Genomic DNA, 23,470 nt, shown 5'->3' with positions numbered 1-23,470 from the left:
TACGGACTGTTCTTTGGCAAAAGGGTGGCGGGAAAGGGTCGTGCTGGGGCAGCACGGAGGCTCTGCAGTCCTGGCTTTGGGTGCCTCAGAGCGGGGCAGTGGCCGCTGCCATTACTCCTGAAGGCAGAGAAGCCCCCCCTCCCCATCCCCAAGTGAGCAACCTTGATATGCTGGGAACTCGCTGCTGAAGGACTGGGGGGGGGTGGGGGGGCGCTGTCAGGGACTGCGCAGAGCTCTGCCTTCCAGGTCGCTGAACATTGCAGCAGTGGCGCTAAACGCCTCAGACTGTGGTGGGAAGAAAACACTTGTTGCCAGCTGTAGTAATACTTTGGGTTTATTTGCCACTGTAGACAAGAGAGGGCTTGTACTCGATGAGGCAGGTACCAGAAGGTTAACATGTTCCCATGCCCCACCCCGGGCCCGTTGCCTGTTGCTGAAGCTAACCCGAGAGAGGCCTGGGACCTCTGCCTGCTCAGCTCCTGCCGCTCCGGCCTCAAGCGAGCCCTTGGGGATGTAACAGGGTCGGGCTTCTAATAATAAGTACGTGGGTGGGGGTGGGGGTGGGGGGTGGAGCTGTCTCCTCTTGTGTGACTTCTAAAAAATGAGTATTGAAGCACCGAGAACTGTCGGCAAGGTAGACGAGCAGGGCAAGTGGCCCCCGCCCCATTGCTGAGATGCAGAGAGGGAAGGCACAGCTGGTCCCTGGATGCTTCTGTAGCCACTGTTGCCCAGCGGGAGGTGGGGGGAGGCCCCCTGGCCTCACTTAGCAGCCCCCACAGCTTCTGGCACACGAGGCAGCCACACTCTGACAGAGGCCACTGGTTGCCATCACGCTGCACCGGGAGAACTTGTCACGGCAGAGGTCAGCTAAGGGAAGCACAAGAGAGCAGGAGCTGAGTTAGCGAGCCCTGGGTCTGCCCCTCTCGGCCCACCCCGCAGTCCCAGCCCCCATCTTGAATGGGTCTCTGCTTGCTGCAGCTTGGTGGAGGTTAGGAGCAACCAGGGTCCCAGGCCATTCTGCACAGCGTGTTTCAAACAGGAACCACTGGGCCAGCCCCTGGCGCCTCGGTCCTGCCACGCTTGCCTTTTGACCTGCCATGCTGGCACCATAATAGGGGGAGGGGAAAGGGGGCTAAGTACAAAAGATGCCTTACCTCTGAGTAGCTCTTCATGAGCACAGACTGTACGGATACAGATTTCCTTATTAATCACATAAACCCGACGCAGGCTGGAAATGGGGCGGGGGCGGGGAGGAAAAGCAGAGTCCCAATAAATGCATAAAAAGGCACAGACCTCATTCTTCTGGGAAACGGTGGTGGGGTGGGGGGAACAACAGTTGGCATGCTGCTCCCTCATGCGCTCTAACCCCACTGTGGGTCTCAAGGCCCGGCCAAAGTTAAACTTCAAAGGCACGGCAGGAATTGAAACCAGCAAGACGAAGAGACCGGAAGGTTCGTGGGAAGGGCCCCAGTGCAGGCAGTAGCCCTAGGCAAGCCCTCCTCTGCCTGGGCTTCCCTGCTGTGGTCTGCAGGGCCCTGGGGCACGAGCAAGGAGTACACGTGCCAGTGCATCCATGGGGCGTGCTGTGTGCAAATAGTTGCCCCCCAGGTACCCCTGGCAGGGCCTCCACTGGTCCCCCTGAGCTCCTCTCACACATGCTGAGAGCACACTCACTCTCTTGAGGCGCCTAAAAAGATCCACTCCAGCCTCATAAATTACCAGTTGCCCTGGCACGCTTGGGGTGCAGCAGAGAGCCAATTACGACGGTGCGGTTATGTTAAACGTCCCAGGAAAAAGATGGCTCCATGCAGGCAGTGAGGCTAACAGGGTTCAAACCTTACTTGGCTTGAAGAACCATCAACCATGACATGCCCACCTCCTTGGGTACAAATCTATTGCCCCTCTTGGCCTCCTAAGCTCCCCCCCCAACCCTAAATGGAACCTGGTTGGCGGCGGCAGCCACTTACCTGTAAAAGCAGAGCTCATTCAGACATTGCTTGCAGGGCTTATGGACCGAGTACAGGCGGGTGCAGGGGTACTGTTCCTCCTGGCAGTCTAAGGGCACAAGAAAGCCAAGGGGTGTCACGTGGCAATGGCCTTGGAAGCTGCCCTCTGGGGGTGGTGACATTAGGATTTTGGTTGGAGGACCCTTGGCACCTTCCTGGAAGGTTTCTTAATGGCTGAGTATAAATATATAACATGAGCACTGAAAGAACAGGAGCCCCAGAGCAGCCCGTGCTAAGTGGCCTCAGCGGCATCTCATGGCAGCAGCAAGACCCGAGTTGGCACGGCAGCCTCGTCCTGCGAAGACAGACTCCGCAGCAATGCTTGACCGGCATGTGCTTTCCAGCTGCTGCCCAGTTTCTGTTTCTAATATAACAAGGCAATACCCGGTACAGCAGAAAGACAACACAATGAAAAATCACCCGGGTATTTAGAAAAATATTCAGTTATCATTTAACAAAAGGACAATCACTATACCCAATATGTGTGAAAAATTCATACAATGTGCAAACAGTGCATTCCTATACTCTATCTCAAAGAATGTCCTTTTCTCACAGTCCAAACCATGCAGGGAACTCCGTGCCCCGCTCCGATCCTCTTAGGAGCAAGGCAAGTACTCCGTGAGTAGAAGAGATGGTAAGTATGAATCACTTACGATCCTTCATGTGTTTGATGTCTGTTCTTCTCTTTTCTTTCCATACAGGTGTCTTCCCAGATGTTATTTGTAGTGTCCAACCACACGTGTCGCTCTTTGGGTGGTGAGACAGACGTTTATGAGTACAGGTGGTCCACCAGCCCCTGAGGAAGTCATGAGGACGAAATCTGCCGCTTAGCCGGTTGCAGTTAGGGCTGCTTTTTGGTTGGACACTACAAATAACATCTGGGAAGACCCCTGTATGGAAAGAAAAGAGAAGAACAGACATCAAACACATGAAGGATCGTAAGTGATTCATACTTACTATCTCTTCTACTCACGGAGTACTTGCCTTGCTCCTAAGAGGATCGGAGCGGGGCACGGAGTTCCCTGCATGGTTTGGACTGTGAGAAAAGGACATTCTTTGAGATAGAGTATAGGAATGCACTGTTTGCACATTGTATGAATTTTTCACACATATTGGGTATAGTGATTGTCCTTTTGTTAAATGATAACTGAATATTTTTCTAAATACCCGGGTGATTTTTCATTGTGTAATCTTTCAGTTTCTGATTCTAGCTGGCTGCTCTTAAGCGCTCTCCCCTTCTTATGTGCTAGAAAAATGCCCCCACTTGGTTTTGTTGACTTGCGTGTCAGTCCAACTATGGGGCAAGGTTAGCGCAACAGGGGCCCCACAGAGCACATCTTCCCCTCCTCTTCTGACCCAAGAAATATTAGGACTGTTGGAAATGCCAGTATTAGGAACCATCTCTTTTCTTAAGAGGATCACCATTCGTGCATAAACTGAAGTGCCTACAAAAATCCTTTCCCTCCCAAATCCCCAAGGAACCTCACAGCTGTGCCTCTTACCAAAGGGTCCGGGCTCTGTGGGTTCGGTCTCGGGAACGTCTAGAAGAGGAGTGAGGAAGAAGAGAACGTGAGACCATGGAGTGGGAAGGGGAGAGCGGTGGGTGTAGCAACTGTTTCAAAGGGCTTCCTTTCTGTCCCAGTTTTTTTTTAGCTTTGGCGGATGCTGCCGCAGGCTTTGAGGCACCTCGCAGAGGGAGGAGCGGAGACCCTGGACTAGCGATGCAAACACAGGCAAACCCTCACACCCATGTCATATGTAAAGTGAAAAACCCAAATCTCAGTAGGAAGTGAAGTTGGCGCTGCGGGGGGTGGGGAGCTGGATTCTCACGGGAAAGTACAGTACTTAGCCCCGCAGCAGCTGTTGACCTGCAACTGAATGTTTGAGAAGACACAAAAGCCCATGTTAGGTGTGCAATTTGTCACTTGGCCATCGAGCAATGATGGTAGAGGTATGAACAGGACCTTCACCAGCAAGTAATCCCCATCCTTTCTCCATAATAGGTAACGGGTGTGAAAAAGGGAGTGAGCGCTGCAGTCCCTAGTCTCCACCGTGCACAAAGTAAAGCAGAGACCTCTTAGTGGAGCAAAGGCAGCACTTCAGTGTGTGTGTGTGTGGGGGGGGGGGTGCCTGCCCTCTTGCTTCACAAGACCAGAACCAAGGCCTGCATTCTGCAGAAAACCAGCGGGGGGCGGGGGGGCGGGGGGGGCACAGTCAGCCCTCAATAACAACAACAACAACATTCGATTTATATTCCACCCTTCAGGACAACTTAATGCCCACTCAGAGCGGTTTACAAAGTATGTCATTATTATCCCCACAACAACAAACACCCTGTGAGGTGGGTGGGGCTGAGAGAGCTCCAGAGAGCTGTGACTAGCCCAAGGTCACCCAGCTGGCTTCAAGCGGAGTGGGGAACCAAACCCGGCTCGAGTCCCGCGCTCTTAACCACGACACCAAACTGGCTCTCAGTCTTCCTTGTGGGCTTCCCTGCTTCCCCCTCCCTCAAGCTGCACATGCCACCCAGAGCAGGAGCTGGCGAGCCCCGCAGAAGCCCGGCCTGACCTGGGGTTGGGGCAGGGATGACTTGCTGCTGGTTTTGGTGCTGGGACTGGTAGGGATACTGCTCTGCTGGGGCCTGCGAGGCGACGTCTGCAAGAGAGAAGGAAGCAGTCGGCGCAGGGGGCTCTGCTCACCGGGCCAATGGCCAGGCTCCCTCCCCTCACACGCCGACTCGAGCATTCCACCAAAGCAAAGCAGAGAAAGAAGGTGGCTCACCATTACCAGCATAGTCGTAATAATCTTGACTCTCTGAAAAATCAAGGAGGAGAAAGACCCCTTTTAATGCAGGGGCCGGGGTACTCGCCCCAGGAGTGGAAAGAGGCTTCTCCTGGCTTTGCAATGGGAAAAAGAATAAAACGTGATGAATACAGCTGGGCTGTAAAGCCAAGGCGATCAGAGAGGCTGGAACCTCCACATGCATCTAGCCACAAACCCTCCACTATGTTGCTCCTCTGCGTCATACTTCAAAGTCTCCATGGGCCAATTTTATTGGGTGGTTGAAGGATGTTTTTAAATGTTTCAGGCTGACCTGTGGCAGCAGGCCAGGTGCGGGTGGTGTTGGTTCAACCCAAACAGGGAAACAGACGGACGACGTGGGATCATTGTTCCGTCTTGGAAAGGAATTGTCTGTTAAAACGTTAAGTCCCACGAGGATCAAAAATCCAAAGGGGGGGGGCTCCCTGCTCTAAGTTTATAGCAGATTCACAGAAAAATACGAAACGAAAAAAGGAATAAACAAAACTGAGAAATGTTTAAAATTGCTGCAGACTTTCCCAAGCAACCTGAAACAGCTGAACCACCCAGGAAGAGGGGACTGGTAGACCCACAGTTTCTGTGGGTCCCTCTTTTGTGTGTGTAAAATATACAAACACACATGAAGGGCAGCTTTTCAACCTCAACCAAAAATGGTCAAACAACATTTCATATTTTGAGTATCACAGGCATGTAGCTTAGCAGGATGAACCTCTCTTCTCCTGCTTGCAAGGTGTTACACACAGCACACAGCCGCAGGGTGACACTCAGGCTATGCTGAGTGAAGAAGGAAGTTTGTGCACCTGTACAGATGGCAAGTAGTGTTGTGTTAATTGGCATCCAGCAAAAAGAGGCAAAGCCCACCCCCCCCCACCCCCAAGGCTGCAACTCTCGCCCCCAAATTTCAGGGCCGGCTGCCATTTGCTTACCTATTTCATAGGGAACGTACGGCGGGTCATGGTATGCTGGGTCTCCAATATCATACTGTCCCTGAGCCAGGAGCACTGCAAGGAACAAAGATTGCAGAGCTCAGGGGTTGTCTTCTTTCAAGGGCGAGACACATACCGAGAACAGCAGATGGAGAGCAGCAGGATTGCCGGTCACCTTGGAGGAGGACCAGAGCCACTTTTCAAAAGGCAATGTTCTTGCGTCCCTCAGGGGTCGTCCTCTTCCTGACTGCTTCCATGCTGTTTAAGAATTGCACGGGGTCTTTGCCCTGCCTCCTCTCGTTGGCAGAAGCAACTGTGACTAGGGCACAAGGCAGGGCGTGTGCATGACGGCTCCTGCTTCCTTGGGAGGGCCACAGGGCCACAGTGCGCACAGTGAGTTCTTCATCCTCACACTCAGCTTGGATGAGGAGGCTGATGCTGTGCCCAGATTTTCAGATTTTACCTGACCTAGTTGGAATCGTTAGGGTGTCTTTTTACTTGCATGTTGCTTTGTGCAGAACTCTCCAGACAAATGACAAAGAAGTATCTCTATCCAATAAAGTCTGACTGCCACACACGCAGCTGTTTATATCAAGGATGGCTGCCCTACATTACCGAGGGTCACCTGGGCCCCATAGTACTTTGCTTTAAACACACCTCAGCCACAGGGCAGCCACCTCATTCCTGCTGCCCTGAAAAGCAAACGGGCATCTACGCTCCTCCTCCTACCATGGCTTCCTTGGGAGGGCCACGGGGCTGCTATAGACATCATTTGGGCGAGCGATAGAGGTTCAAAGCACAGGGACTTCTTTATGAGCAACACAGTGCCAAGTGGCCATTCGTTTGCCTGGCTCCCAGCATGTTCTGGGCGACTGTCTCTCCTCTTTTCCACCATGGGACAGTGCAGCTAACAGCGGGAGTGGACTACTACCATGTGGCCTTTGCAAGGTTTATGCTTGCAAGGGATGTGTGTTTGTGTGTGTAGGTGCACACTGGGAAAGGGGTCTCTCCAGTCTTGCTGGGCAACAGTCCTGTCCTTTGAGCCCGACAGAACGGGGTGGAAGACCGCGGTTCCAGCCACAACCATTTCACTCCTAGTTCTTGGCTTGCATTTCTCTCTCCTCGCCAAGAACTCAGAGCAGCAGGGCCAGAACATGACCGTTTGGGGGGCTCTGGCAAACTTTCAGCCTGGAAACAGACCTTTCTGGCTGTGGCGGGGTGGGCACAGTCATTTCCCACGAGGCTCCTACAGCATTCAGAGATAGTCAAATGCTTGATGTGCCCATCCTGCCTGTTGCAGACCAAGACCTTCTAAGGATGGTCTGCTCAAAGGCCGACAAAATCCTGTGGGAAAACACTGGCTGCACATCTGGATGTCAAAGCTGTGGTCAGCTGGAAAGAATGACCTTCACAGGTGAACCAGAGCTCCTGCCCTCCGCATTCACCCTTAGAGTTATGAGGTCTCTGCCCATGCCCTCTCTCTTCTTGATTAGCTCACAATTTTTTGGGAAAGGCCTGTGCCCAGCTCTGGCACCAGTTCAGACATGCTAATACTAATTGTACCAAGTGTTGTGCCTGATTCTTCTCCAACTGATGGGAAGTCTTGGCACAACCTTCTCTAACCTGTGCTTCCTCCACGGTACTGCTCTGGTCAGCCAGGAATGGCAGCTTGCTTGAGACAGGATTTACACTCACCTGGCAAGCAGAGGATGAAAAGGCACAGAGTCCTCATGGCCTGGCAGGGCTGAGGGCACGGCTGGCTGCTGGGAGGTAGTGGGAGGAATATAGACAGGCTGTGGAAAAGGAAAGGGATTAATGCAGCACCCGTAGAACATGTAACAAGGCCAGGAGCTCATAACAAGGAGCACAGGTTTGTTCTTAAAAAGGAGACCAGTCCTGAAAAGCTGTTTTGCAGAAAAGTGGCAAGATTTTAAAAAATGGAATTGAAATGATGATGGCTATCAAATGTTGCAGATGTATTTGTAAACAATTACATAAAGCTGTATAACACAGCCAAAGAATATCTATATGGTAGGTCTCAACTTCAAAAGTTCTGGTTGAGTAGAGTAACAAGTATAAAGATGCTATTTGTTTGTTTGTTTGATGTATTGTCGAAGGCTTTCACGGCCGGAGAACGATGGTTGTTGTGGGTTTTCCGGGCTGTATTGCCGTGGTCTTGGCATTGTAGTTCCTGACATCTTCAGAGGTGTAGCACCAAAAGACAGAGATCTGAGAGATCTCTGTCTTTTGGAGCTACACCTCTGAAGATGCCAGCCACAGCTGCTGGCGAAACGTCAGGAACTACAATGCCAAGACCACGGCAATACAGCCCGGAAAACCCACAACAACCAATGTTTGTTTGTTTGTTTACATGTTTTATAGTCTGCCTTTCTGGATTACACAATCTAAATCAATGTAATCAACAGGATGAGACATCTAAGAAGCAATGAGATAGCACCAGAACTGCAGAAATCTGAAACAAAGCATACAGTATTAGACATGATATGGTAAACAATGCAGAATATATAATGTAAGTAATCAACAACCCAGCGAGAGATGAAGATGGGTAGCTGTGTTAGTCTGTCTATAGAAGTAGAAAAGAACAAGAGTCCAGTAGCATCTGTAAGAATAATAAAATGTGTGGTAGGGGTATGAGCTTTCGTGAGCCACAGCTCACTTCTTCAGATACAGCTAGAATGTGAGACCATCTGTCCTTATATCTTAGAGAGTGGTGTGATTGCAGAAGCCAAATGACAAACGCAGGTAAATAACAATTGCAGCCCTGATTGGACAGGGTGAGGTATACAGAGGGGTAGTGGGTGTGGAGAAATCAGCATTGGTAATGAGACAGGAAGCCTTTGTCTCAATTCAGTCCAAGTGGATGCATTGTCTTGAGCTCCATTATCAGTTGCAGTTCAGAGACTGCTGAACAATTCTGCTCTATATAGTTTGTGGACAGGAGGTAAAACAGCCTCGTAGCTGTTTAACTCCTGAGCCTAGGTGGAACGCTGCCCCAGCATCCAATCACCTTCCAGAGGGTAGATGTGAAGGGAAGGGCGGGGGAAGGAACGGAGGCCAACGGAGGAGTAAAGAACCGCTGCAGAAAAAAGGGCTGCCCGTTTTGTGGGTAGCTCTGCCTGGCAGTGTGGCCGAGCGGTGTTAAGTCCACCTCTGGGAGTGGACACAGTTACGAGGCCTTTCTGTGGTGACAAACCGACATGCTGACTTTCAGCTTTAAAGAGAATTCCCTTGTACCTAAATAAATCTTTGTTGTTTTATTAACGTCCCCTGCTTCAGTGATCTTGGTACTCTTCATGCTCAATGCAAAACTTACCTCATAGCTGTGACCCAAAGCCTTTACACTCGCTACGCTAACAACATCTCGTGAGGGAATGGTTTCTATCTCAAAACCAAGTAGGCCCCACAAATGCATAAGAAGCGGGGCGACTCCTCTCAGTTTCAAAGACAGAAAGGGCCTGTGACACAAAAAAAAAAAATTATTTGAAAACACTCGTGTCTCAATTTCAGCATCAACACTGCAAAATTGGCAAGAACATTATCTAAGTTATCTAGTTGGAAAAGAAACCCTAAATATCTCTATTTTGCAAAGAAAGAAATGCGATAGAAGTACCGTGGACACTAACACTACAGTCGTGGCGGGGTCCCCTCAAATGCACCCTGGAGGCCAACTAGGAGTTATGTCAGCATATCCTGGACTAATGCCGTCGTGACCCCCCCACCCATGAGGACGCAGTGGCCTGGTACCGCTCCACCTGGGTCCTTTCCCGGCGTCCGGCCACAGCGGCTGAACGCAGGCATAACTGGAGTGCAAGCCCCTGCGCCAGCAGGCTGGGGGCGGGGCGTGCTGGAGGGTGGGGGATTAGCCCACTCCCTAAGCCATTTCAAGGACGGGAACACACCTGCAGTGGTGGAAAGTTACACCACAAAAAAAAGACAGTGGAGCCCCCTGTGGGGGAAAACTCGCCTCCTCCACCTGGGCCCAGCCCCGCCCAAGTGGCCCAGCTGAACTGAGGAGGCCGGCTACCATGGCAACAATCCATTCACGCCAGTTGAGTTCCCTGGTGGGGGTTTGGGAACCTGGCACTCACCCTCCGCGCTCGTCAGCGTCTCTTGTTGCGCGTGCACTCCTGGTGTGTGTGATGACGTCACTTTGGGTCAAAGGGCGGCCCGGCGTGCGCTCCCATGCTTGCCAAAGGGCTGAATCCCCCCCCCCCGCCCCGGACCTGATTTGGCCTGAAACGGGCCCATTGCGGGACGCAGGAGCGTGCTGAGGTGGGGCACAGGGGTGTGCTGAGCTGCTGGGGGGGGGGCTGCCGCACCAGGTAAATGGGGTCAGGGGGGAGGAGGTGGGAACAGGGGATCCCCTGCCTCGGGTGGGGGATTGGCAGCCCTAACTCTCTCTCTCTCTCTCACACACACACACACACACTCCAGCAGTCGAGCATCCTCCCCAGCAGCCAATAAGTCCCCTGCCCACGGTACATAATCTTTGGCCGTGGCACCCATGAACCCAGGTAAGTAGGGATGCCGCTGGAGGCTCAACTGGAAACCCCACTGCAATGAGGACTTAGAGCACGAGGCAGGAGAAAGTGCACATGATGGCGGGTCAAGAGCACGCTGGGTGAACTTTGCAAAAAATGGGGTGTACCTTGCACTCACATATGGGAGGATAGCATCATCCACAGAGGAGTAAAGTTAGTGCCTTTGATGATAAATGGGGGTGGGGGTGGTTGAATTCTGCTGAAGAGAGGGCAGTTGCAGTGTCATTCAGATACAGATTAAAAAGTAGAGGTGCTAAGAGACAGCCTTGTTTCACTCCTCTATCAATGCGAAAACACTCCGTCTCTCTTTTCTCCACAGCACAAGAGGAGTAGAAATTTTTAATTACTCAGAGTAATCTTTTATCGATTGAAATATGTTCCAGTTTCATCCACTGCCTGCTCCTGGATATGGTGTCAAAAGCTCTCTTGAGATCTTAAATGTAACACACAGTTTACCTCAAGGTGGAGAGGTGTATTTTTTCAACTAAATGGGCTAAGATCCCGAACCCAAGGATGTTATTTGAGATTATCCATTCCTCTAGACTGAGGTATAGAGATGAGGTAGATAACTTTGCAACTAATGAAAGAAGACGATTATATTTTGGACTGACTGATATACATGTTGTCAGACTGAGGCTTGAATAAAAGTTGCAATCCAGACTACCCCTTGCAATGAGACAAGAGTTCATTGATTCCAAAAGGCTTTTACTGAAAATAAACAACTAATATAAGTCCACATTCCCAGATCCAAGGATCAGGGCTGAGCTTAGAAATTGTTACGAATGACAGGCAAAAGCAAAGGTACAGAATAGCAGTTCCCTGTGGGCCCCATCCTCCCCCTTAGTTCTCAAAACAATCGGCCCGTGGGTGAGAAAGCGAAAGTTTCCCAAGGGCGTCGGAAAGGCAGATATCTGTAGACATAACATTCCTCTTCTCTCTGTGAGCTTCCAGTGGAAGGCTTGCCACCTGCAAAGAAAACACTTAATATACAGACAGGATCAAAATGGAGTTTCTTTGGTTTGAACGCAGTCAGAACCTGACATTCTGCTCCCTCTAAAATGTTCCTCCCCCAGGTTTAAGAGGGTACAGAGTGTGAAATGCTTTTAACAATCTAGGGGCTTGAATATGAATAGACTCCACCCACTCATCATGCCCAGAGTCGAAGTCCTTCCACCTAATGAGGTAAAACAATTTATTGTGTCTAATTTTAGAGTCCAAAATTTCTTGTACTTCATAGTGAATTTGATCATCAATTAAAGTAGGTATTGGTGGAGAGGTGGTACGCCATTGGTTTGCAGGGGGGACCTTTTTCAGCAAACTGATGTGAAATGTAGGATGGACTTGACGTAAATTCTTTGGTAAGTCAAGTGCTACAGTAACTTTATTGATCACCTTGCGAACAGGGAAAGGTCCCAGGAATTTCAGAGCCAATTTATGGCTTGTTTGAGCCACTTTTAAGTTCTTTGTTGAAAGGTAAACAAGATTTCCTGGATGTAATTCCCATTCGGCCACATGATGGCAATCGGCGTATTTTTTGTAATCCTGTTTGGCTTTGTCAAGATGTGCCTGAATTTGAGTCCATTGATGCGCAGCTTCCCCCCACCATTCTGAAACATCTTTGGGAGCTGTCGGAGGGGGAAGAGCTTCAAAAGGACAGGGTTTAAAGTCATAGCCATAAACTACTTTGAAGGGCGTTTCTCCAGTAGAGGCATGCACACTGTTGTTATAGGAAAATTCTGCCAAAGGTAAAAGATCAGTCCAATTATCTTGTTGAAAGTTAATATAGCATCTGAGGAATTGTTCTAAGATTTGATCAGTTTTTTCCGATTGCCCGTCGGTTTGTGGGTGGTGAGTGGAGCCCAAACCTTGTTCCACACCCATAAGTTGAAGGAGCTCCCGCCAGAAGTTGGCAACGAACTATCCACTGCGGTCGGATATTACCTTTGATGGAAAAGAATGTAGTTTTACAATATGTTTCATAAAAATGTCTGCTAATTTCTTAGCTGAAGGTATAGTGGTACAAGGAATGAAATGGGCTTGTTTTGAAAATAAATCCACCACGACCAGTATACATGTGTGGTTCTTGGAGGGGGGAAGATCAGTGATACAATCCATCGAAATAATCTCCCAAGGTCTGCTTGGGGTTTCAAGGGGTTGTAAAAGTCCCGGAGGCTTCCCTTTTCGCGTTTTGGCGCTGAGACAAATTGGACAGGAGGCCACATACTGGGAAACATCTTTGCGTAAGCCTGGCCACCAGAATTGTCTCTGTAAAAGGTGAAGAGTTTTCAAATATCCATAATGGCCAGCAGTTGGGGCGTCATGACAACGGTGTAAAACTTCTTTCCTTAAACTAGCAGGTACATAAAAACGATCGCCCCAAAGCCATTCCCCTTGCGCAGATTGCGTTAATTTCTCTTTGGGCACATTTCCCCCCTCCTTTTCCACTTCGTCTTCCAGTGTTTGTCTCCACCCCTGATCTGGGTGAGGAGGTTGGGCTGCACGGCTGCGCATTGTGACCACACCTCCTAATTGCGTAGGCGAAAATACTGTGTCTACTGTCTCCTCCCTCTTGCTTTTAAGTTGGGGCATGTGTGAAAGAGCGTCCGCTAGGAAATTTGTTTTGCCAGGCAAAAATTTGAGAGTGAAATTAAATTTGGAAAAGTATTCTGCCCACCGTAACTGCTTAGCATTCAGTCTCCTAGGGCTGCGTAAGGCCTCCAGGTTTTTGTGATCCGTCCAAACTTCAAAAGGATAATGGGCCCCTTCAAGCCAATGCCTCCAAGAGGAGAGCGCTGCCTTTACTGCAAACGTTTCCTTTTCCCAGACATTCCAATTTCTCTCTGATTCCGAGAACTTGCGAGATAAATAGGCACACGGTTTAAGGCTATTATCTTCCCCTTTTTGCAGGAGCACACCCCCAATCACCGTATCGCTGGCGTCTACCTGTACAATGAAGGGGCAATTTTCATCAGGGTGTTGTAGTACTGGCTCGGATATAAATTGCTGTTTTAAAAGATTAAAAGCCAATTGGCATTGTGGTGTCCATAAAAGCTTGGAGGATGGCTTTTTGGCTTGCTCCCCTTTGTCTTTTGTCTTAAGTAGTTCAGTGAGGGGAAGAGTGATTTGGGCAAAATTCCGTATGAATTTGCGATAGAAGTTGGCAAACCCCAGGAAGGATTGTAGTTCTTTACGAGTTGTAGGGGTTTGCCATTCTTGCACTGCTTTAACTTTGCCTGGATCCATTTTTAGCCCATTCTTTGAAATGCAGTATCCCAAATAACTGAGTTCTGACTTGTGAAATCCACATTTAGATAATTTGATGGGCAATTTATTGCACATGAGGGTGGTTAGTACTCGTTGTACTAACTGAACATGTTCTTCTTCTGTCTCAGAGTAAATTAAAACATCGTCCAGATAAACGACCACCCCTTTATATAAAAATTCATGTAGTACTTCATTGAGCATGGACATGAAAACTGAAGGGGCTCCAGCCAGGCCAAATGGCATGACTAAATATTCATACTGTCCTAAGGGCGTATTGAACGTGGTTTTCCAATCATCCCCCTCTCTTATGCGAACGTGGAAGTAAGCATCTTTCAAGTCCAATTTTGTAAAGATCTTACCTTGAGCCATGACATTGAGTAGATCTCTGATGAGGGGTATTGGATAAGCATTTGTGGAGGAAACTGCATTGAGACCTCTGAAATCTGTACATAATCTTAATCCTCCATCCTTCTTTTTCACAAATAGTACTGGGGCAGCATGACGACTATTAGCTGGCCGAATAAATCCTCTTTCCAAATTGGTATCAATAAATTTGTGTAGTTCTTCCCTTTCAATAGGGCTCATTGGGTACAATCTACCCTTGGGTAAAGTAGCTCCTGGAAGAATTTCTACTGCACAGTCGGTCATCCTATGGGGAGGTAAGGTGTTAGCTGCTTCTTCTGTGAACGCTTGTAGATAGGCTCGGTATTCTTTAGGTATTTGGTTGATTTCCTCTTGGGTTAAGAGAGCCTGTTCCATTAGGGTAGGATTGGTACCCCAATTTTGATTCCAACGGTGATCTCTGCAGCCGTCGTGCCGAAAAGTAACGCTCCCAGCGGGCCAATTAATGTCCGGGTTGTGATCCCACAACCACCTGCTACCCAAAATCAACGGGTATTTGGCTGTAGAGCTAATCACAAAGGATCTCATCTCCCAATGCTGTCCCATTCCTATGATCACCAGTATGGTTTCAGTGGTGACTGGGTTCATATTGGAGCCATCCATTTGTTCAAAAATAACTGGAGTTTCCAGTTCTTTCATTGGGAGCATTAATCCATTAGCTAGAGCGGGTGCAATAATATCTCGGGAGCATCCAGAATCGATGAGAGCTTGACCATGGATGTGAGTCTTTCTTTCAGGATTAACTAGTGTAACAGGCATGAATAATATGGACCCTCGTGGTCTTTCCACTATGGGAGCGGACCGTTTGGTGATCTGCCGTTTGGGTCCTATTACGACAGATCCATCTCGTTTCCCAAACTTGGGCTCTCGGGTCCTTCTTCTCCAATTAGAGCGGTGGAATCGAATTCCATAACTTCCTCCAGCTCTAATCCCCTTTCTGGAGGATTTCTCTGGGTGGCTCCGCGCCCTCTAGTAGTCCGAGGGGCTGGTGTTGGGCGGTACGGCGGGGGAAGGGTGGTCGAGGTTGGACGTGCTGGCTGGAGCGGAGCTCATTGCACAGGCCTGAGTGGACATTGTGCTGCATAATGACCACTTTGGCCACAATGTAAGCATAGTCCTTGACGCCATCTAGCTTTTCGCGCTCCCCTAGCCGCGTATCCGGCTCCTCTTCCCCCTCTGACAATTATCGAAGTTCTTCTGTGTCCTGTTGCTTGTTGTTGCTCTACGAGCCGTACCTCCTGCAACTGGTTTTCTACTTCACACGCCAATTGGATCCAACCCAGTAGTGTTGGGGGGTTGTCTTGCATAAGAGCCCAATCCAGTAATTTAGGATTCATGCCTTGTTTGAACAAAATTATTTTTGTTGACTCCTCACATCTTGGGCATTTGGCGGCTAGCTGTCGGAATTTAGTTACATAGTCCCTAGCCGACAGATTGCCTTGCCGAATGGTTTGTAATTCCGTTCGGGCTCTATCTTCTTCTAACGGGTCTTCGTATTGGGCACGGAGAGCTGCTACCAAGCCTTGTAAGGTGTCTAGCTCCGGGGCCCCCAATTCATATAAAGTTACATACCATTCTGCTGCTTTCCCTTGCAATCGGGATCCTAGATGTTCGATTTGACTGGTTTTGTCTTCAAACAAATGTCCCCAAGGATTGAAAAACTGAAGCGCTTGCACTAGGAAAAACCCCAGGTTCGTGGGATCTCCGTTGAACGTGGCTTCCAGTTTCACCCATCCCATCGGTAATTCTTGGGGTCTAGCAACTGGAGTCGGCAACGGGTAGTATTGTATAGGCACTGGCCTCTGCCTAGGCCTTGCATCTGGAGGTCGCAGACCCTGTTGTATTGGGGGTTGTTGAAGTCGTGGTTGCGGATACCCCTGCTGTCTTGGAGGTGGAGGGCCCTGTGGTCTCGGTAGTGGGGGGCCCTGCGGTCTCGGAGCCGGAGGACCCCGCGGAGGTGGTGGGAGACCCTGGCATCACGGAGGTGGAGGACCCTGTGGTACTTGCCTTGGTACTCGGCCCCGTGGAAGAAGTTGACGAGGCGGTTGCTCTTGCGGCGGTGGGAGTCCCGGGGGAAGTTCCTGGGGTTGGAGTGGTTGCTTTCCAGGGGGAGGCGGCAGCTCCTGCGGCTGGAGAGGAGGTTGCTCTGCCGGTCGTTCCTCTCCATCGTCTCCCGGGAGCACTGGTGGGGCAAGACCATCATCTAGTGGGAGCTCCTGAGGGCGCTCATCCCGTCCGGTGGATCTTGAGGTTGGTCAGGCGGTGGTATCAGCGGTTCTTGCTGATCATCCCTGGGCAAGGGCTGCAGTTGCTCGCCCTGATGGAGCACCTGACCTTGTGCTGGCCGTGATCCGGGCAGGCCCCTCTGGAGAGTTGCCACCCCTCGACCGATTGAGATCCTTGGATGTTCCCCAACTTCTCACGGGGGATCTTCTCCGGGTCCTTCCACAACCAGTACGGATAGCAAGTGCACTGCATGTGCCCGGCTCTCCTCCATACTGCCAAGTCTATCTTCCAATCTTTGTACATGTCGCGGTACGGAAATATCGACCTCCTCATATGGCGGTTCCTGGGGCATGTCCATTGGGAATTGTGTATTGTCTATATATTCTTCAGAGGAGATGGTTGTTCGGGGCCAAGGCCAAATCTCCCATTCCAGTGGCCCTGGTAGCCTCCTCTTCCTCCGATATGCCAGCCAGGATACCTTTCGCTAGTCCCGTTATCGCCGAGATTCCAGCATCCACAGCTAACGTGCGGCTTTGTAATTGCTGCCAACTATGATCGCTGGACTTGCGTTGCCCCATCCACGGGGTGACTTCAGCGTAGTCCCAACTCATCAGATCGCGATGGGTAGTTTCCCAAACCTGGGTACTTTCGGTACCTCTTGGGTCCCACTCCAATTGGTCGTATTCTCTATTCCAGTAATACCACGGCTGGATACTGGTCCGCTCCACTGAAGAACCGGCAGTCCTTTTCCCATCCATCTACGATCTGGTAAACACCATGCTTCTCTCCCTCGTTTCTCTTGGCCTTGAACCCCACTGTCTTGGTGTAGGCAAGGATATCAGAGGTTCCACCGCCGCCCTTGGTCGAGCTCCCCAGTCTGTCCCGACATCCTGGGTGCCAGCTCTGTTGGGTACGAGGGTATACACTGTTGCAAGCCTTGACTCTGTTTCACCCCGAACGGGTTGCCTTGTATTAGTAGGTTCCAGTCCTTCCATGTTAGAGACATAAGGATCAAACAAAGGGTCCCTGTTGGGCACGGCCTTGGTATCCGTCTCCTCCGGCCTAGGCATTGGAATAGGTGTGATTCGTAACAAAATGTCAGACTGAGGCTTGAATAAAAGTTGCAATCCAGACTACCCCTTGCAATGAGACAAGAGTTCATTGATTCCAAAAGGCTTTTACTGAAAATAAACAACTAATATAAGTCCACATTCCCAGATCCAAGGATCAGGGCTGAGCTTAGAAATTGTTACGAATGACAGGCAAAAGCAAAGGTACAGAATAGCAGTTCCCTGTGGGCCCCATCCTCCCCCTTAGTTCTCAAAACAATCGGCCCGAGGGTGAGAAAGCGAAAGTTTCCCAAGGGCGTCAGAAAGGCAGACATCTGTAGACATAACATTCCTCTTCTCTCTGTGAGCTTCCAGTGGAAGGCTTGCCACCTGCGAAGAAAACACTTAATATACAGACAGGATCAAAATGGAGTTTCTTTGGTTTGAACACAGTCAGAACCTGACACATGTTAGGGTTGTCAGCCGCCAGGCGGTGGCAAGAGATCTCCTGGAATTACAAATGATCTCCAGTCAACAGAGATCAATTCTCCTGTAGAAAATGGCTGCTTTTGGGGGTGGGGGGGCTTGGGGCATTATACTCAGCTGTGGCCCTCCCCTTCCCAAACTCTGCCTTCTCCATGCTCTACCTCCAAAATCTCGAAAAATTTCCTAACTCAGAGCGGTCCACCTGACTCTGTATCCATCTATAAGCAGCTACCCTGGCCCATGGGCTTGTTTGGGCTGAACGGGTGGTACAATATGTGCGTGACTGTTTTATTATATTGTTGTTTGCTGATTTTATTTTATTTTTGCTGCCAAGTTTTATTACTTTATGCTTTTATACTATTGAGCCCACTTGTGAAGAGAGCAGAATATAAATTCAATTAAATAAATGACTAAATATCAACCATAATATACATTAAAGATTAACTTGATCTCCTGTTCCTGGGAATTAACCTTCAAATATTCTATTTTTGAAACTGAGTGGAAATTTTTACTTGTTAACAGACCAGGACAAAATTGAAAGAAAATTTGTATAACTGAGTATATTTTTGGTATTCCATGCCTCAAAAGATGAATAAGTGCTATCAAACAACTTTTCACAAATGTTGGAAAAGTAGACAATTGTCAGCAGACGATTTGCACACGTAGAAGATACTTTCAGCAATCCTGGAATTTGAGAGGAAATTAGTCAATGAATTAATTGGACGCCGCATCTTCAGCTTTCAAATAGTCCTCAAATTATTCTGCTGGGCCCTTCTGATGATTATCATAATTTTAAAAAATGAATATGGTACTGTTTATTATTAATTAAAACATTAAAATGTGGTTCAAGCTGGCTTAGATCTAGATCTTGTTTTAGCAGCTAAGATGTTAATTGTCAAAAATGGAAATGGAACAGTCTTGCATGTTAAAAATTGAGTAAATGAAGTATGGCAGACTGCAAGATTAAGTGACTGTCTAAGAGATGGCAGACCTCAAAAGCTCTCCTTCTTGATAAAATGTCAAACTTTTTGGCAGCAAAAGTCTAGACCAGAATGTATTTGATTGTCATCATCATCACCAATACATCTAAGTCTCAATCTGGCCAGATCTGAGACTGGAACCATGAATGGACAAAACAAATCTTTCTACAAAACGTGCTCCAGCTTTGCAGACAAATCTGAAATTAAAAAAAGGGGTGGGTGGGGGTGTTAAAAAAATAATATGATAAAAGGAGCACCTGTAGCATTAAGAAACGGATACCATCCGTGACCATTACGATCTAAGAATTTTACCAACCGTCTAGGCTCAGCAGGGGGAAGGGGCAGGGTCCTTTCTGGGGCTGTTTTGGCCTTTGCGGGAGGAATCCTTGGGGCCAGGTCACCGTGGGTCAGTCCCACATTCTCAGCCTAGCTTATGTCACAGGCAGGGGTGGATTGGCCATTAAGAGCACCAGAGCAGCTCCTGGTGGGCCAACGGTCTCCCCGCACCTGGGCTGTGCCAGCTCTGTGGTGGAATGGCTGAGCCCAGCCTGCCCAGACCCCGTGCCATGCAGGGCGACAGAGGCAGCACCATGCCTGCCTGAAGCGAGGCAGGAGCAGCACAGACCCTGCGTAAGGTGCCCACTGCATGACTCACTACCGCCCAATTTGCATGACTCGCCCAGGCCTGGCTTCTTGATGCTGTTCAACGGTAGCCACCCCACAAAAACCAGCATGGTGTAGAGGTTAAAGTTTTGAACTAGGATCTGGGAGATGAAAGCTCACGGGGGTGGGGGTGGCCTTGAGCCAATTATGCATTCTACGCCCAACTTACCTCGCAGGAGAATGTCAAGGGCTGCTTTGGGTTCCCACTGAGAAGAAAGGGGGGGTATAAATGAAATAAAACTGAAGGGGGAGCAGATAAGGAAGGTAGGAAGGTAGGTTGAGTGGGAAGGGAAGAAGGCAACAGGGAAAGGTGAGAATATGGGGGTTGTCAGGGGAAGGGAAGGAGCAGAGTGGGGGGAAGGGCATACAGGGGGAACATGGGGTACCTTCCATCTGTTCTAAGGGTCTCCACTGCATAACTGCACCCAGCCCAGCAGCCAGCATTGTGGGACCATGTCACAGATTTCTTGGATAGAGGCTGCCAGGGGAGGGAAGGAGGGAAGGATGAAGATAGAAGGGAGATCAAGGTAGCTTGGCTGGTGGGTGCGAAGGAGCAAAAAAGGCAGGAAAGGGCAGGGGCTGTGGGGGCTGCTAGTGAAGAGACATAGTGGGGGAGGGGGAAAAGAGACCTCTCCCAACTTGCAGCTTCCCCACTTGGGCATTAGCTTAGAAAGGTGCATTAGGAAAGGTGAAGAATCTTTTTTGTCTGTTTTGGAATGAAAGCTGATACAATTTTCTTTGTTGCAAGTCTTGATAAGTTGTTTGGTATTTGTAAATTTATTTAAAATGTTTTAATTGAATAGAATTGGCAAGGACTTTTTAAAAACAGACGTTGATATCGAGAGACTGTGAAAGAACAACCAACTCACAACCCCAGGACACACACAAGGCATGAGAGAAGCTCATTCTGTGCAAAAACAGCCTCTTAAAGCATTGCCGACATCATCAGACACGGGTTTAATTACGGAGAAAGAAACCGCATTCTCTGCGGAAAGAACAAGAATCCACACAGGTCCTGCTGCTGGGGCCAGACATGCACTCTGCTGCCGCCAACTTATACTAGGCTAGAGTGTCCCTCATCAACATCTGCCTGAACTAGAAAGCGAAAGGCATCCTCTACACACACACTGCCCTCCTCATGCAAGTTCTCAAGCCTTTTTGCTGACTTTGCAAAGCTGTTGTTGAAACTGTGTCTGTGCAGAACCAACAACGCCAACTCACGGGGAGGAATTCCCCTCTGGGGCTTACTAGGGAGGGACCAGAAGGGGTCTGACCATGGAACAGCTGTTTTTGCGGAGGAAAGACTGGGGGCGGAAATCAGAGTCACCTGTTAAGTCAAATACCAATTGAACATCGAGCTCCCACCGAGAGACACAAAACTGAAGTTTTCATAAAGGGCCATGGAACTTATAGTCAGCATAAAGGCTACAGTACAGATTCACACGCCTCATTTGAGAACATGCCTTTTGCTGGGGCCAGTTCATTTCTCTTCCCCTGAACCAAGTTTGCCAGGAAGCAGCTCAGGGACCCATTGCCAGTACCAGCTTCTTAACAGGGAGGACAGTGCCTCTGAGCGCATGCAGATTACCTTTTCTGTGAGCTGCAGCCACTACCAACCACTCTCTAGCACTAGCTCTCCTGCTGTTCTCCCAAGAAACTCAGTGTAACATGGCCGTCCCCTCCCCTCTCCTTTTTATTCTCACTGCTACCTCTTTGAGTGGGATTTAGAGGTCATCTGCCAAGCAGCAGACGGCACGAGGCAGCGGCCCTCGCCTAGCCCAGGAGCGAAATGGCCTTTCTTGGAGCAGGAGGGCTCAAGACTCAGATCTCCGTTCTGCCCAGCAGAACCCAAACAACTGCATCAAGAGCCCTTCAGCACTTTGATAGCAAATACCAAGCACCCCCCCAGGCCAGCTGCACTTGTGACGGCAAAGAGGCTGAAAAGCACCCCAGAGGCAGGAACGGGCTGGGAAGTGAACGTGGCCCTGGGACAGGTCAAGCTGAGCAGGAGCCAGCGCTGCAGGGCCCCTGAGCCCCTGGGCATGCTCACCCGCTATGCGGGGAGCACAGCAAGAGGAGGCTGCTGGTGGGTTGAGAGAAACTGTTGTGACTGGGGAGGGGTCCTGGTCAAGGGGCCCCTGAAGCTCAGGCGCAGTTGCTGGGGCTCAGCTCTGGCCGACCAGAACATTTCCCTGTAAGTGATGGGGGCCAGGCTCTCCCTGCATATATATGTGTGTGTGTGTGCGTGTGTGTTACATGCCATCAGGTCGCCTCCGACTTATGGCGATCTTACGAATGAGAGACCTCCAAAACATCTCCCTGTACATAAGAGGCTTTTTAAACACACTAACCGCATCAGTTTCTCCCTGCATAACCACATCTGATAAATACGCATTGGTAGCCCAGGGCTGCAGGAGATGACACCACCTCTCCCTTCTTTGCCCTGGTGAAACTGACTTGGCCCAGGAACCCTGAGCCACAAGGAGGCTGATCCTCTAGCACCGCCCAGCAAAACTGCTGCCCCTGCTTTGGACTCAGAGCAAAGCTCTGCAGAAACTGTGGAGGGAGAGGCCATGCGCAGGCGGTGGGCAAGTGGCCGCAGGGCCAGAGGTTGGGACCACCCCTGCCACCACAGAAGCCTCCAGTCCTCATTTGCACGCCGCAGGCCCTCATGTTAAAGACAGACAGGAGAGGAGGAGTGGGGCTCAGGGGTGACTCCTCTCTGACCCCAGAGTGTGTGGGACAGGCAGGACCGGGCACATGCTCAGAAGCTCTGCACGACCCTGGCTAGTGCTTCATACCGCTGGATCAGCTACGCCCTGGCACTGGACTGGTTCTGGGGCCAACCGGTGGCAGTCCCGGGCACCCCTCAGGTGTCCAGTCTCCCACAAGAACTGGGCACCTCTTGAATCACATGCTGACCGTGGGAATGCTTGCCACTCGACAGCTCTTGTCTCTGGGAATGCAGCGCTGTGTGTCAGAGAAAGGCTACCTAGACACCAGTAAAGAGAGCCTCTGGCCATGTGCAGAGTGCTTTTCACTTAACCTGACTGAGCCATGACCCTTTTCACTCAGTTCAGCTGGCAGCACCTGGAAGGCTTAAGTTCCCTTCTGAAGAAATCCACCGATGCTCAACAAACATACTGCTATTCCCCCCCCCACCCCTCCCCGAAATTTCTGAAAACGGCAGTCCCTGGAGACCAGTCCTGTCGGGAAGCTGATTGCGCTTGCCGCGGCCGGAGAAAGGCGCTCCGCTCCGGGGGCTGCAGCGGCCGCGCCTCCCCCTCCCGCCAGGCGCCTGGAACTGGGAGACCCTCCCGGAGCGCGGGAGGCGGAGGCGCGCCGAGGCACATCTGGCAGTAATCAGCCGCCTCGCAGAGCCTCCCCGGCGGCCGCCGCCGCTGCCGCCGCTGCCAAGAGAGAACAAAGGCAGGCAGGCCCGGCTCGGCCCAGCGGCCCCCGCGCCCCGCCCGGGACGCGATGCTGGCGGGGGGGGGGTCCTCCATCCCTCCCCCGAAATTGGCTGGCAGCAGATCCTTCAAAGCCAGGCTCTGGAAGCGCACCCGACCCTCCCCTGCCCAAACACCAGCCTTGGAGGGCAAAGGGCGCAGGAGCCAAGCGGCGCCCCCCCCCCCCCGCCCCACTGGTCCTGCACAGCCGCCTGCAAGCGGCGGGTCTCCGAGAGCCACTTTTGCAAACAAAGAAAGAAAAGCAGCGGGACAAAGGACAGCAACGGACCCCCCCCCCAAGCCCCGCCAGCCACGTTGCCCGGAGAGTGGCCAGCTTCCAAGCGAGGCGTCCCATCGCAGCGCCCCCTTACCTGTCTGGGCGGCCCTCCCGCTGCTGGGCTGCCCTTTTCCAAATGCCTGGATTCAAAAGTGGCGAGGAGGCGGGGGCTGGCTGGCTGCGCGGCTGCCCCTCGTCCCTGGGTCCTAACGCCTTCTCATCGCAGCCCCCCACCCCCAGGTCCACTTCGACACCAGGCATCACCTAAGAGGTCCACTGGTAGAGGAATGCGAACTAAGAATTCACCACCACTGGCCTTTCTGGTTTTGGGGGTGCAGAGATGCTACAGGCACAGCCATTCTG

The 23,470-nt window shown here is 50.6% G+C and overlaps 1 protein-coding gene across 1 annotated transcript; it reads right to left on the bottom strand.

The window, feature by feature from the left end:
* Positions 1-318: 318 nt before the first annotated feature.
* Positions 319-23,264, bottom strand: MFAP2 (microfibril associated protein 2). The gene is made up of 9 exons (XM_055001816.1): positions 23,202-23,264; positions 7,445-7,542; positions 5,750-5,824; positions 4,785-4,817; positions 4,572-4,658; positions 3,509-3,547; positions 1,968-2,055; positions 1,155-1,228; positions 319-867 (listed from the first exon to the last, which is right to left on the bottom strand). The coding sequence occupies exons 2-9, from the start codon at positions 7,479-7,481 to the stop codon at positions 764-766; spliced, it is 537 nt and encodes a 178-aa protein (XP_054857791.1). The 5' UTR covers positions 7,482-7,542; positions 23,202-23,264; the 3' UTR covers positions 319-763.
* Between the last annotated feature and the right edge of the window lie 206 nt (positions 23,265-23,470).

The sequence above is a fragment of the Eublepharis macularius genome, chromosome 17 (assembly GCF_028583425.1).
Source record: "Eublepharis macularius isolate TG4126 chromosome 17, MPM_Emac_v1.0, whole genome shotgun sequence".
Taxonomy (NCBI): domain Eukaryota; kingdom Metazoa; phylum Chordata; class Lepidosauria; order Squamata; family Eublepharidae; genus Eublepharis; species Eublepharis macularius.
Note: the sequence above shows the minus strand (reverse complement) of the source record. Positions and strands in the feature narration are given on the sequence as shown.

What these genes read in the sequence shown, in the direction of transcription:
- MFAP2 (XM_055001816.1), bottom strand. Translation starts at nt 7,481, where the DNA reads ATGAGGACTCTGTGCCTTTTCATCCTCTGCTTGCCAG. An exon ending in GTACGTTCCCTATGAAATAG is followed by an intron (nt 4,818 to 5,749) that starts GTAAGCAAATGG and finishes TTGATTTTTCAG; the next exon opens with AGAGTCAAGATTATTACGAC. An exon ending in CATCCCTGCCCCAACCCCAG is followed by an intron (nt 3,548 to 4,571) that starts GTCAGGCCGGGC and finishes CTCCTCTTCTAG; the next exon opens with ACGTTCCCGAGACCGAACCC.